This window comes from Schistocerca serialis, chromosome 5 (assembly GCF_023864345.2).
Source record: "Schistocerca serialis cubense isolate TAMUIC-IGC-003099 chromosome 5, iqSchSeri2.2, whole genome shotgun sequence".
Classification (NCBI taxonomy): domain Eukaryota; kingdom Metazoa; phylum Arthropoda; class Insecta; order Orthoptera; family Acrididae; genus Schistocerca; species Schistocerca serialis.
Window position 1 is genome coordinate 355187048 of NC_064642.1, and position 15997 is coordinate 355203044.

Here is a 15997-nt window from a genome sequence, read left to right on the forward strand (position 1 = left end):
TGCACTGACCTGAAGGGAATCAAGGTAGAAGTGTTGAAGTTGTGAAGGATCTTGGCAGGTACGGGAAGGATTTTGTGGAGAATATTTTTCATTTCAGGGCATAATTGAAGTCCTGACAGAGGATGTGATTTAGCTGTCCCATTCCACAGTAGTAGTCTGTGATGAGGAGTTGCTCCTTTGATTACCAAATGTGATTGGTGTATGCTAAGGTATGACGTAGGAGATCTGCTTGTGGATCAGCTATTTGTTTTTAAGTGTTTTAATTGTGAAACAGCATTTCACCTCTTTTTGACTTTTGGTAAGAGTGCAGAACTGCTGTTGGAAATTGTGTTGTAGTGTGTTATTTGTGCCCTGAAATATTATTTTCTTATTTTTGTCAGGGAGTGACTTACTCTATTTCTTATCGTATAAGATGCACTCACTATTCGTATAATTCCATGTTCAAAGAGTTCTTCGTTTATTACCTTAAGTATTAAAAAAAATTCTATTGGCATTTGTGTCTCACATAATGTTCAGCTTCTCCTCCTATCATGCTTCATGTGCCCTTGTCTACTTTATTTGCTCCAGTGTGTAATACTCAAGGTAATTTGTTAAAATCTGTGAACGATTAACAAATATGTTGCAGTCCATTGTTTTATGAGTTTTTTAAGCTTTTTTCTCTGCTTTTCACACTGATATTTCAATGGGAATTAAGTTGTGAAGCTAAGGAAAAGAAGAAAATGAAAATGGAAAAACTTAAAGTCAATGTGATTTTCAAGTAACTGACTTAGTTAATTGCCCACTATAGATGAAATAGATGTCTGTATTTACATTATGTTATTATAGCTTCAAAGTGTTAGTAGTCAGTTTGAGACTGTTAGGTTAACAAAACAGAGAAATAAAATCCGTAACAAGCAGCATTATTCATCAAGACTTTATTTAGTTAGTATGTGAACATAATAGAAGTGTTCAGCAAACTCCACTGAGAGAAGTGACAGGAAAGACATGTGTTACATAAAGATTAATCATAAAATATGGACAGTATATTTTCCATGACAAGTCAGTAGATTTATTAATTTCCCCCACGTACCTACTGTGTTATTAATGTGGTAGTGAAATCAAAGAATAAAGTTTTACATTCAGGCATACCCACACCATTTGGTGTATAACTATAAGACCAAAGTATAGGCAACACACCAGAGAATGCTGGAGTACATTATCTTGATATACTTGTTGTGGTATATCACATTGATCACAGAGCTAGAGTACCTGCAGATGAAACTGTAGACACTTCAAAATTAATGGCTAATAAACAAACAGTATAGATGAATAGAAACAAAATACTGTGAGAATAGTCTTTGTTGTCCACAATAAAAAGGCACATGTTGGTCAATGTTGCATCATATGGTAATGTATTACTTAAACAATTGTTCCTACTGATGAGAAGTCTCCTTTTAAATCAAAGTACACTTAGGAACCCAATCCCGTTCAAGAATTACATTATCTATAGAAAGTTTATTCTTACAGACAGAGATGAAATTTTCTTTAGGTATTAACATTGGTGGCATTTGGAGATGTGACAGTGATTTGTTAATATTCTTTCATCTACCACAGTGTGCAACATCATGTTTGGCTGTGAACACTGGAAATGAAGACACTCTGGATGCATCAGTTCACAAATCCCAAGGACCTGATAATAATGACAACTCTCGTACTGAAACATGCGCAGTTGTTGACCCTAAAGCACCTTCAGACGTAGAGGTAGGTGAGCAAAAGTGCTTGAATCCAACTTCAATTAGGGCTCACATATATAACTGACTAACAGATACCACAGCACATGAGTTTAACTACACTCCTGGAAATTGAAATAAGAACACCGTGAATTCATTGTCCCAGGAAGGGGAAACTTTATTGACACATTCCTGGGGTCAGATACATCACATGATCACACTGACAGAACCACAGGCACATAGACACAGGCAACAGAGCATGCACAATGTCAGCACTAGTACAGTGTATATCCACCTTTCGCAGCAATGCAGGCTGCTACTCTCCCATGGAGACGATCGTAGAGATGCTGGATGTAGTCCTGTGGAACGGCTTGCCATGCCATTTCCACCTGGCGCCTCAGTTGGACCAGCGTTCGTGCTGGACGTGCAGACCGCGTGAGACGACGCTTCATCCAGTCCCAAACATGCTCAATGGGGGACAGATCCGGAGATCTTGCTGGCCAGGGTAGTTGACTTACACCTTCTAGAGCACGTTGGGTGGCACGGGATACATGCGGACGTGCATTGTCCTGTTGGAACAGCAAGTTCCCTTGCCGGTCTAGGAATGGTAGAACGATGGGTTCGATGACGGTTTGGATGTACCGTGCACTATTCAGTGTCCCCTCGACGATCACCAGTGGTGTACGGCCAGTGTAGGAGATCGCTCCCCACACCATGATGCCGGGTGTTGGCCCTGTGTGCCTCGGTCGTATGCAGTCCTGATTGTGGCGCTCACCTGCACGGCGCCAAACACGCATACGACCATCATTGGCACCAAGGCAGAAGCGACTCTCATCGCTGAAGACGACACGTCTCCATTCGTCCCTCCATTCACACCTGTCGCGACACCACTGGAGGCGGGCTGCACGATGTTGGGGCGTGAGCGGAAGACGGCCTAACGGTGTGCGGGACCGTAGCCCAGCTTCATGGAGACGGTTGCGAATGGTCCTCGCCGATACCCCAGGAGCAACAGTGTACCTAATTTGCTGGGAAGTGGCGGTGCGGTCCCCTACGGCACTGCGTAGGATCCTACGGTCTTGGCGTGCATCCGTGCGTCGCTGCGGTCCGGTCCCAGGTCGACAGGCACGTGCACCTTCCGCCGACCACTGGCGACAACATTGATGTACTGTGGAGACCTCACACCCCACGTGTTGAGCAATTCAGCGGTACGTCCACCCGGCCTCCCGCATCCCCACTATACGCCCTCGCTCAAAGTCCGTCAACTGCACATACGGTTCACGTCCACGCTGTCGCGGCTTGTTACCAGTGTTAAAGACTGCGATGGAGCTCTGTATGCCACGGCAAACTGGCTGACACTGACGGCGGCGGTGCACAAATGCTGCGCAGCTAGCGCCATTCGACGGCCAACACCGCGGTTCCTGGTGTGTCCGCTGTGCCGTGCGTGTGATCATTGCTTGTACAGCCCTCTCGCAGTGTCCGGAGCAAGTATGGTGGGTCTGACACACCGGTGTCAATGTGTTCTTTTTTCCATTTCCAGGAGTGTATTTCATTGGCACACAAACTAATTGGTTTAGGGAAACACAAACATACAGAACAAAACAAAATTTTGTGAAATGTTAGGTAAGAAAGAAGATCAGGCTGTGTTAGGAGCAGTTGGATAAAAATCGGTTTTAAGAAGTGTTATCTTCAAAATCTGAAAGGGATCTCTTTAATTGCAAACACTGGGGGACAGGACAGTCAGTTCCCACCACCACCACCATTACCATAATCATAATTATCATCACCATTACTATCATTACCATTATGACTGCCTCCAGTCTTCCACCACCACCACCACCACCCCCACCACCACCAGATGTGTGCTGCCTCAGATCACAGGGTCCCAGGTTCGATTCCCGACCGGGTTGGGGATTTTCTCTGCCTAGGACAGGGTGTTTGTGTGTCTTCATCATTTCATCATCAATCATGAAAGTGTTGAGAAGGTACAATATATGTGTGTAAACACTAGTTCCCAGGGAGAGCATTTTGATTTTGCTTCACCACAGCAATTTTCAGATTCCGCTAAAAACTTGCTTTAGTATAAAAGCTGAAACTGGTCACAGAGTAAAATACAAGAGCTTTTCTTGCACCCAGAGTAGTTATTCATCAGTAGTGGATGAGAACAGTGCTGAATTTTCATCCACTATTATAGACTTCCTTAAGAAATTTTAACCACTCATTTACAGTACAAAAATTTGTCATAAGGAATCCATCATAAGATTTGGTACATAGGAGATCAGCAGCTGAGAGGCATAATAATTAATTTAAGGAGATCCGCTTTAGTTGTACTAATATTTATTAAATCCTTGACTGGTTTTGAGATTTTAAAATAGCGTCTTCAGGTGTGTGAATATATAACATTCAAAGGAGAGGAAGGAAGAAATATAATACAAAATACGGGTAAAAACCAAAAGAGCAAATTGCTGAAACATGGCGACTTACTTATAGTATTTGGTGATACATAACTTGTGGTTGGGTCTGTCGAAGCAAGAGTTCCAACCATTGCATGTTGGTAGAACTACAAAAAAGAAAAAGGGGGACCCAATAATGAAAGAGACCTAAAATATAATGTCTGGGCAGGTGGGATGAAGTAAACAGTGTGAATACTGTATTTGTTCTATTCTTCTGTTTTCGCCCCCCCCCCCCCCCCCCCCACCACCACCACCACCACCACCACCACATGTTACATTTTTTCGGTCAGTTTCATTATTGTAAACACCCCCCTCCCCTACCACCACCACCAACAACAACAACAAGCAATGATTGGGGCTCTTGCACTGACTGGCCCGACTGCATGTTACGTATTACAAAATACTATAAGTAAGTTGTCGTGTTTCAGCAGTTTCCCCTTTTGGTTTTTATGCATATTTTGCATTATATTTCATCCTTTCTCTTCTCTGTATGTTACAGTTTCATGCACCTGAAGATGGAACTTTAAAATCTCGAAACCGGTTGAGCTTTAAACAAGTATTTGTACAATTGAAGCGAATCCATCGTGATTTGAGAAGAATGATTATGTCCCCAGCTACAACTCAAGAAGAAAATGTCGTCTATGTTATTCATTGTGGTAGTTGTTACTGGCTCAGAAATGAGTAAATGATGAAGTCTATAGTTATTTCTTCTGGATAACACCTTCTGTTCTGTAGATGAATTTTCAATAAAAAATTGGTAAAATATATATCCTACAATGGAAGCTCCAGGTAGGAATATTAACAATGTAGGAAAAGACAGATTGCTGCTTACCATAAGAAGACACTTTTAAGTTGCAGAAAGGCAGAAGGGTCTTTTCGATGAAGGCCGTGGTTGAAAGCTTTCTGTAAGTGTCTTTTAATTGTGCATGTCTGCAAGTCAACTTGTTGTCTTTACGGTAAGTAGCAATCTGTCTTTTCCTACATTGTTAAAATATATATCCTACTCATTTGTTCTCATTCCATAGATTTGTCAGCAGCAATTCTTGTTCTCCATTTCCCCTTATCTTCTGCAAGTCCCCTCATTTCTGAGTATGTCATCAGTGCCAAGTCTTGTTTTAGCTGTCTGATGTACTGAAGTCTTGGTCCTTTCATTCCTTGATGGTCCTCCACGACATTCTTTTCTTTTGTGTGTGTTTGAAGGCTTGTCATTGGTCATTCCCTCTGGTCATGAAATCTTTAAGATTATTCTTGAACAATATGCTTCAAAAACATATAGTCATTTCTGTTCTGGTTCCCCTGTTGTTCATGTCTCTCAGTTGTATTGGGCAATACTCCATTTAAAGGGTTTTACATATTTTTTCCTGGTGTCTGAACTAAAATATTTTCATGTTAGTACCTTCTTCCTCTTGTTGAATTTTGTATTAGCTTGTGCAGTTCTACATTTAATCTCTTGACATGGTCTACCATCCTCTGTTATTCTGTTATCGAGGTTCTTATAACTGGTGACTAGCTTCATATGCTCTCCATCCAGATGGTGATTGTTGGAGCTTTACCACATACAAGGATTTCAGCTTTCTTCTTAGTTATTATTGTATTATATACTTCACAAAACTTCATGTTCGTGTCTTCTATGCCCTTAGAAATTGTGTGTGTGTGTGTGTGTGTGTGTGTGTGTGTGTGTGTGTGTGTGTGTGTGCTACCTTTTTTTCCATAATTTAACTGCCCTGTGACTGATATTCATGGGCATTATTCAACAACAAAGGAATATATTTGCAATTGAGTTCAGTTACAGTTGTCAGTGGCATAAAGGTACGTAGGAGAAGGGAATGACTGTCTTGTCCTCCATTGTGGTATATATTTAGTAACTACATATATAATCAATCTTCGGAAAACCATTTGTTGTCATATAATTTATTTTCATGTGATTTACACAACTTATAAACTGGAGCCTGTAGTGTATTTTACTTTGTTCATATACCACTCTCATCTTGATGTATCATTTCATTTCCTCCTCTGTGTCTTAGTTCCTTGAGAAACCAACTCTGATTTTTGTTTCTCAAGGCTTTTTTATTTTAAGTCGAGGTTCTTGCAACCTAGTATTCATTCAGTCTGACCAGTTAAACTTGACTTTTATTTGTTCCTGTTATTCACTGGGTTGCATATATCAGCACCTAGTATTTTCACCTGTTTTCATGTTCAACAGCATGTCTGTTCTGAATTCTATTTTATTCATTTTTGTCATAAAGTGAGTTAACCATCCTTCATGTTGTTTAACAGCCTAAGCCAAATGTTACCCAGTAACGTTTGTGTGCTTTCTTGTAAAAGTTTTTGAGATTTATATTTTTAATATTTTTTATGTACATTGCTTTTCATAAGTAAATTATTGTTGGCCTTCTGTCTTCCTTGCATAAAAATAATTTTCAGATCACCTTAAGTTCATTTTTAACAGTGTCGTAATTTTACCTCATTGTGTGTCAGGCACCTGTACACAGATGTCCATCTCCACCAAAGGAGACGACCCTGCTGGCAAAAGATGATGGACGTACTTCTTTGCCTCACCGTAGTTCATCACCAAGCCAGCAGAAGTCAACACAGTGCTTTCGAGCACCTACACAAGAAATATCATCTGTAAGTATTTTGGATTTTTGAATCCTCAGTTGGAGTGTTATACACTCAAATTGAACCTTCATTTCTAGCCATGATAAAGTGAAAAAGACAACCTTTCTGATATGACAATTTCTTTCAAGCAATGTAAGTCATAAAATGTAAATGACTTGTATTAACATTACGTAGCTTTATTGGAGAAAAAAAGAAGAATATTTACTTACCAGTCATTGTATTTATTTATGTATTTATGGAATGTAGCAATCACAAAGAACAAAATGGGCTACAAAAAGTAAAACTCGAGATACTATAAATATGCGAACACACAACAAAAAACAAAATTCCAAAGTAGGAATTTTTTCGTCACTGAGAATTCATCAAACAGCAATGTTGAGAACTATACAATGTAATGAAATTTCATCAGAATGGTACAGTGTGTGCAGACTGCTGGCACATTTTCTTGTTGGGCATTTGTCCACAATGAATTTGGCGATTTGATGGTGGCTGGAGTCTCACTGATTTAATGTCACCTTTACTAGTCCAGGATATTTTCAGAAGCTATTCGCTGAGTCCTCAACTTCCATAGTACAAAGATGTATCATCCATTGAGCTTATAACAATTTCGTTTTTTTTTTGCACCCCCTCCCAAGCATAGTTAGTTGGATTTGTCAGCAGAAACTGCAGACTATTGTATTTGATTCATTCCTGCCTCCTAGAAAAACTATTCATGTTGTGGATGAAGTGTTTTCCTGCATTATTGTCTTAAAAGAGGAACCCATTGCTGAAATATTGACTTTGGGCTGGACTGTAAGTTGGAGAATCCTGTATTGATACTTCACAGTCCTCATATCACCCTCGATAGCAATGAGCAGCATATCCAAAAATCAATACATGGTACCAGCTCAGAACATGACTGATCCAACTCCCTCATAAACTCATGGGACTAAATGCTTGAGACGTGCATTGGTATCTGTACGCTCCCAGTTTTCGACGATGATCATCAGGGTCAGACAAACCCTGCTTCACCATTGAAGAGGTTCTGATGTAGGTTCCATTCCACATGTTTCCTTGGCCACCTTCTTCACACTTCATAGTGCTAGGAGGTCTGTCTGTTGCTTGCAATGAATGCCTGGAGTCCAAATTAAACATTATATTCTTTCTGGATCAGCACTGTGCTCTCAGTTGTCTCCAAAAAGGTAGTGCTCAGTCCCGTTACATTCTATGTGCTGTAATTTGTAGGTAGTGCTCTTCAGCTGGTGTTATTGACAATGAGAGACTGCTATGAGACATATGTTCATTGTTTTGTGTCTTGCAATGACAGTTGAATGTTCAAATGACATCGCTGTGGTGTACACTGATTCAGCATATACATACAGACCTCACATGCCACAGTGCATTGCACGTTGGATAGTACCATGTACACTGCTAGTTATATCCTTTCCTGTTCCACTCACAGATAGAGCAAGGGAAAAATGACTGTCTATAAGTCTCCATATGTACATCTTATTGTTGTGGTCCGTATGTGATATGTATGTTGATGGCAATAGACTCATTCTGCAGTTGGCCTCAAAAGCCAGTTCCCTAAATTTCCGCAATAGTGCCTCACAAAAACAGCATCATTTTCTCTCTAGGGATTCCCATTTGAGTTCACAAAGCATCTCCACAATACTTGGTACTGATCAAACCTACTGGTAACAAATCTAGCTGTACACCTCTGAATTGCTTCAGTGTGTTCCTTTAATTTAAGAGAATTGGTGAGAATCCCAAACACTTGACAGCAGTTGAGAATGAGTCACACTAGCATTATGTATTCTATCTGCTTTGTAGATGATCTACACTTTTCCAAAATTCTTTCAATAAAATGTTGATCATTCACCTTCCTTGCTACCATCCTGATATGCTCATTCCATTTCATATTGCTTTGCCAAGTTATGCCTAGATATTTAATTGATGTGAAAGTGCCGAGCAGCAGACTACTGCACTGCACAAAAAAACAATTTAACAATGTGTGTAGTTTGGATGTCTGATATGTAACTGAAGAAAAAAAAGAACATAGCATTACCAACATTGCTGGTGTCGACATGTGTTTATTGTTGTTTGTGAATGCTGGAAGAGGTGTACTAAGTATCATTTGTTGAAGAGTGGTTTCGGTAATTTATTCAGTATTAATGCTGTGACAGTGACTCCAGATGTGCTGGATACACAAAAGATGCACATTTTGAAAGGCCACGCAGCATTGTAGCTGGTGCCCACTTGCTAAAGCTTTGGAAAAGCATAGTACATACAATAAACTAATCCTCATTTTACCAGGGAGAAGTACTATTATGATATCAATTAATTAAGCTGGATAGTAACGAGCTGCATAGAAAAGTCTACTGTGAGGACAGTTACTCATAGAAAAGTCTACTGCGAGGACAGTTACTCTAACAACTTAAGGTTTTGGCTTTAAAACTCCTCTAGAAATGAATCACTGCATAGGGAAACACATATGTATGACAATATTGTTTTGCACATGAGAACTACATCTTTCCTGAAGTTTTTAGTGGGATAGTAGAAGCCTATGATGAAAGCGAAGTGTCATTTTTGGTTCAGCTCAGTAACCTGTGTTCTTTCATAGTTACTCGTCCATAAATCTGCTGCCTGCTCAAGGAAAGGACAAATCCATCAGTGTTATTGCTCTAATACAGCAGCAGTTGTTGGGAATCACAGTAATAACTTTTTCCCTCCAGATTCGTTCATTCTGTTCATGAATTGTCAGCGAAGTGGTTGAGAGGACGTGGGGGCCGCTTATGAAATACGTATCATCTGATTTTAAGAAAACTATTTTGCAAAGAAGGAAAAAAACAGGTTCTTTCATGTCTTGCAGCACGATATTTTCATTCAATAAGTGATTGAATTTCCTTTCATTATTCATCTTAGTTACTATGTTGCATCCAATGAAATAAAGCATTGCACAATATTTTAAAATTTTTGCAGAGGTAAAAACACACTGCATAGATTTTTTGTATGGCTCATTTTATGGAACTTGTTGGAGTATAGCTAACATATCAAAATTTTATTTAGAGCTCGAGAGCAGAGCAATATCACTGTTCTCAAGATATTGGTTCTGATATCCATGGGAGGGTTGCGCAAATTGTGCTGTGTTCTTTCCATGCAAAACCTGAATCATATGGTTGTAACATGTCATATTCCATTAACATTTAAGATACCGAAATGAGATGTTTTGCAAATGTTAGCATGCAAAGCGTTGCCATATGATTAATATTTGAAACATTTTTATCTCTCAAGATATACACATAACTATAATTTTATTCAGTGGAAAGGTATACTTCTTTCAACAGTATTTAGTATTTAATCAAAAGAGAATATTGTGATATATTAATATTTGCGATGTTGTATGTGAGATACTCAGCTACAATTGAAACCAGTTCGTTGTTATGTCACAGGATGTAATCGCTAAATAACTAAATGTTTTAATTATTTCAGTTTCCATCAAAATCTTTTGTGTACTTACAATCTTTAGAATGCTTTATAGCTAGACATAATGATATCAGCTTGCCAATTAGTCTCTCTAGCATCACTGTTGCAGTAGTTTTTATACATAGGCTTCTGATTTTCTGCTTCAGTTTCTTTTACCCTGTTTGCCAAGTACTTGGCGTACTTGCCTGTCACTGTCACTGTCTTCATGATTTCTTTGTTTCTACATCCACAACGGCATGGCATTTTCTCAGTCAAAAACAAAGATGAAAGTAACATCACAAATAAGATCACAGCAGCAAATGCACAAGCCAAATGATGAAAAGCTGCTGAGCACTCTGGGCAGAAATGCAGCTACTAGGCCGCTCTTCCTGGCCTCTAAATGCCTCGCATGTTAATGCATTCAGAACACACAGAGACCCAAGTGGCTGGCTATGTTAACATGTTGGGAGCACAAAGGTGGCAGCAATTGTGCTGAACACAGTGTCTGAAAATTATTCCGATCAGTTAGTTCATGAGCCCATGTGAATATTAAATGGTTGTGAAAACACACTTTACCTCTTAGCAACAAAAAATCCTGAGTTAATAACGAGCATCAATGGATAAAGGAATTAGTGAACGCAGGGCTGTCGTAGTGAGATTGAGTATTGCAACCCCTAAATCCTACAAAAATAAATGAAAAATATATGTATTCAAAAAAACAGATAAAAGTTCATTTGGTGCCTTCCTGAGAGACAATTTCCACACCTTCCAAATGAATAATGTAAGTGTAGAGCAGATGTGGCTTGAATTCAAAGAAATAATATCAGTAGCAATTGAGCGATTTATACCAAATAAATTAACAAATGACGGAGCTGATCCTCCTTGGTACACAAAACTGGTCAGAGTGCATTGCAAGGAGGAGGGGGAGAAGAAAAAAAAAAAGAGCCAAATTTAAACAGTCGCAAAATCCCCAAGATTGGCGATCTTTTACAGAAGTTCGAAATTTAGCACAGACTTCAATACGAGACACTATAATAGTTTCCACAATGAAACTTTGTCTTGAAACCTGGCAGAAAATCCAAAGAGATTCTGGTCATATGTGAAGAATGCTAGCGGCAAGACACAGGCAGTGTCTTTCCTGCGCAATAGGAATGGAGTACTATCGAAGACAGGCCGACAAAGCAGAGTTACTAAACACAACCTTCCGAAATGCCTTCAAAAAAGAAGATGAAGTAAATATTCCAGAATTTGAATTGAGAACAGCTGCCAACATCAAAAACATAGAAGTGAATATCCTCAGAGTAGCAAGTCTTCTGGTCCAGACTGTATACCAATTAGGTTCCTTTCAGAGTATGCTGATGCAATAGCTCCATACTTAACAATCATATACAACATTAGCTCGACGAAAGATCCGTACGCAAAGACTGGAAAGTTGCAGAGGTCACACCAATATTCAAGAAAGGTGGTAGGAGTAATCCACTAAATTACAGGCCCATATCATTAATGTCGTTATGCAGCATATGAAACATATATTGTGTTTGAACATCGTGAATTACCTCGAAGAAAATGCTCTATTGACACACAGTTAACATGGATTTAGAAAACATCATTCTTGTGAAACACAACTAACTCTTTACTCGCACAAAGTGTTGAGTGCTATTGACAAGGGATATCAAATGGATTCTGTATTTCTGTATTTTCAGAAGGCGTTTGACGCTGTATCACACAAGTGGCTTGTAGTGAAATTGCGTGTGTATAGAATATCGTCTCTGTTATGTGATTGGATTCGTGATTTCCTGTCAGAGAGGTCACAGTTCGTAATAATTCACGGAAAGTCATTGAGAAAAACAGAAGTGATTTCTGGCGTTCCCCAATGTACCGTTATATGCCCTTTGATATTCCGTATCTATATAAATGATTTGGGAGACAATCTGAGCAGCCATCTTAGATTGTTTGCAGATGATGCTGTCATTTATCAAGTAGTAAAGTCATCAGAAGATCAAAACAGATTGCAAAACAATTTAGAAAAGATATCTGTTTGGTATGAAAATTGACCCTAAATAATGAAAAGTGTGAGGTCATCCACATGAGTGCTAAAAGGAATCAGTTGAACTTTGGTTACACGATAAACCAGTCAAATCTAAAGGCCATAAATTCAACTAAATACATTGGAATTACGGTTATGAACAACTTAAATTTGAAGGAAGACACTGAAAATGTGAGAAAGGCATTTTATTGGCTGGACACTTAGAAAATGTTACAGGTCTACAAAGGTGACTGCATACATTGTACTTGTCCATCCTCTTTTAGAATACTGCTGTGCAGTGTGGGATCCTTACCAAATAGGATTGACAGAGTACATCAAAAAAGTTCAAAGAAGGACAGCACATTTTGTATTATCACGGAATAGGGGAGAAAGTGTCACTGAAATGGTACAGGATTTGGGGTGGACATCATTAAAACAAGGGCGTTTTTCGTTGTGGAGGAAACTTCTCGTGAAATTCCAATCACCAACGTTCTCCTCCGAATGCAAAAATATTTTGTTGATGTTGACCAACATAGGGAGAAATAATCACCATGATAAAATAAGGAAAATCAGAGCTCATACATGAAGATATAGGTGTTCATTCTTTCCACATGCTACACGAGATTGGATAATAGAGAATTGTGGAGATGGTTTGATGAACCCTCTGCCAGGCACTTAAATGTGATTTGCAGAGTATCGCTGTAGATGTAGATATAGATGTAGAAGTGTGTTTGTGTATACACGTCTAGAGCACCTGATAGAAGAATCAAAGCAGTAAGAATTAAAGTTGTATGTAAATGTGTCCAGAGCACCCATGGACAGTGCAGCGGCACACATTAACATGTCCAGGCAGTCAAAAGGTTAACTACGCTGTCTCAGACCCTTGATGTTTGCACCACAGAACTGTTCTCATATTTCATCTCGTGAACATTCTTGAGGCAAGTGCTCAGCAGCAGCTGATTTGCTTATTTGTTTTAGTTGAGTGTGTTTTGTTGTTCCTTCTGGCTCTCCACTACACTACTCCACTACAAGTTTTTGTGACAGTCTAATTAAGGGGTCTTTTGAAAGAAATATGTCGAATAACCTAATAAAATTGAATGAAAGTGTCAATTTAAGGAAGGCTTGCGGTCTGTCACTCGATTTATCAGTCTCTCACCAACTATCTCATCTGTCAGAACTGAAAATGACTGAGATAATGTGTGTTTCACAGAATAACAGTGCAGGTTTCTAAAAGCAAACGAGCATTAAGGGGTCTTGCAGGTGCCAGGAGTCAGATTTAGCTACAAATAGCGGTGAGACATCAACAATACTTCACAGTGTGTTTGGAGTCCAGCCAGTGAGCATGTATAACAACACATCATGCTGCACCTGAAGAAGCTGACTGTGTTGGTTGTCAAAATATTGCACAGAAAAGTGTAATCAACAACTGGCATAACACTCAAAAGCATGTCATTGGCCCAGCAACTGTCTCTTTTCCATGTGACAACTGGACAGAATCTGTAACTTGTGATGCGACAAGTGGTCATAACAGAAATTATTTACAACATGTCATTGCATGTCTGAGGAGAAGCTGAAGAAATCCCCCTCACACTAGTCAGCCATTTTTGAGACACACGAGACATCACTATATCTGTAAGGGATTCAGTCTTAATACCTCCTGATACCAATGAAGGTGCGTATGTCACTGAGTGGTTATTGTAGCTCCTCACTTGTTTCCGATATTGGGTCAGAAGACGACGTTTCATTATTAGTAACCTAACTTTAGAAGATACAGCTATACAGCAGATCTCCCTAGCTAACAGCTAGTACATTCATTTCTCTTCTTTTGAAGACATACAATACCAATTTGAAGTGTAATATCATTGTGTGCTTTACGTGTCGGTCTTTGGAAATGTGTTTACGTCTTTGTATAGTTATTTCTGTCCCATTGATATCTCTGATATTGAGTCTCAGTTACAGTGCTCCTTATTCGCCGATGATTAAGTTACGTTAACTGAATCTTCCATCGGTTCTCAGTAGAATAACATTATAATAAATGAAAAGCGCTAGTTTGCTTTTGTTCTACAATATTACTCTTATTGTTGTCGGCTTACAAGGCCATCTTCATACAAAAGATTAAGCTAAGGATACCACACAGTTACTTCACATGTTTGGCAGTGGAAACAGTGTCCATTCACTTTCTGCATTTGCCTTCCACCTATGTTGAAAACGAGGGATATTGGGAGAAGTTTGAGTGAGATTTCTGAGCCTTGATTTTGACACTAAGTATTCCTGGTTTCTGCACCTGAAGAATGTGAAAGCAAAGTTTCTCAAAACTCTTAACATTGTAAAGTGCTTTAACCATGTCTTGAGGAGTCAATATAGTGGATACATACATACATACTCTGCAAGCCACTGTACAGTGCATGACGGAAAGTAGCCTATGTCACTGCAAGTCATTTCCTTTCCTGTTCCATTCACAAATAGAGCGAGGGAAAAATGACCATCTATATGCCTCTGTATGAGCTCTAATTTCTCGTATCTTATCTTCATGGTCCTTATGCAGAATGTATGTTGGCCGCTGTAGAATCGTTCAGCAGTCAGCTTCAGATGCCAGTTCTCTAAATTTTCTCAGTAGTGTTCCTCAAAAATCCCTATGGTGATTCACATTTGAGTTCTTGAAGTATCTTCATAGTAATATTCCATAATAATATTTCTTCAAATACTACAGACTGCAGATTGCCTCCAATCGAAATGTCTGTAATATATCTCCATAATACTTGCATATTGTCCGGACCTACCGGTAACAAATGTGGCAACCTGTCTCTGAACTAGTTTGATGTTTTCTTTTAATCTGACCTGTTTTGGATCGCAAACACTCCAGCAGTACTCAAGAATAGCTCACACTACTGTCGTACATGCAATCTCTTTTACAGATGAACCATACTTTTTCCAAAATTCTCCCAGTGAACAAAAGTTGCACAGTCATAGTTCCTCCCACAATCCTCACATGCTTGTTCCGTTTCATGTCGCTTTCCTACATACTCCCAGATATCTGAACGACATGGCTCTGTCAAGCATATTAACTAATATTTTTCTACATTTAGAGCTAACTGCCATTCATCACATCACCGAGACACATTCTCTAAGCCGTCTTGTATCCTCCTACAGTCACTCAACTTCGACAACATCCTGTACACCATGGCATAATCAGCAGACAACCACAGATTCCTGCCCACCCTGTCTTCCAGATCATGAACATATATAGAAAATAATGGTGGTCCTATGGCACTTCCCTGGCACACTGCTACTGTTTTTAGGATTCTTGTGTGGCCCAGACTAGTTCATCAACTGTGCCTACAGATTATATCAACACTATACACCATTAAGTGCTTTGTCTGCTTTGTGTGCATGGGTAGGATAGGGAGAGTGGGGGGAGTGGTGCTGCAGCAATAAAGTATTAGACTTGCATTCAGGAGGATAATGGTTCAAGTCCCCCTCATACCACTGTAGTGATTCGAGAATTTCTGTGTAAATTCTAGAACCACTCAGTCTTCTACTGTCGACGATATTCTAGATACGAGTGTGGGATGGTAAAATCCTACCTACTGCACATCACATGTTTGTGTGTGCAGGTTTAAAATCAGTCGCAGGAAGAAAGTAGACAAGGCGGTCGAACGGCACCGACAAGTACCTGTCGGGCAATCCATAGATGTGTTAGTGAGTTTATTTGGAAGAACCATGGAATCTATATGCAGCTTTGTGCTTAT

The 15997-nt window shown here is 39.4% G+C and overlaps 1 protein-coding gene across 2 annotated transcripts in view; it reads left to right on the forward strand.

Annotated features, from left to right (window-relative positions):
• LOC126482391 (TP53-binding protein 1-like) overlaps nt 1-15997 on the forward strand; it is a 287146-nt gene that overhangs the window by 97524 nt on the left and 173625 nt on the right. For both annotated transcript variants that reach the window (XM_050106500.1, XM_050106498.1), the window contains exons 7-8: nt 1594-1740; nt 6638-6787. In XM_050106500.1, the coding sequence (XP_049962457.1) occupies nt 1594-1740; nt 6638-6787 (297 nt within the window). The remainder of the gene's footprint in view (nt 1-1593; nt 1741-6637; nt 6788-15997) is intronic.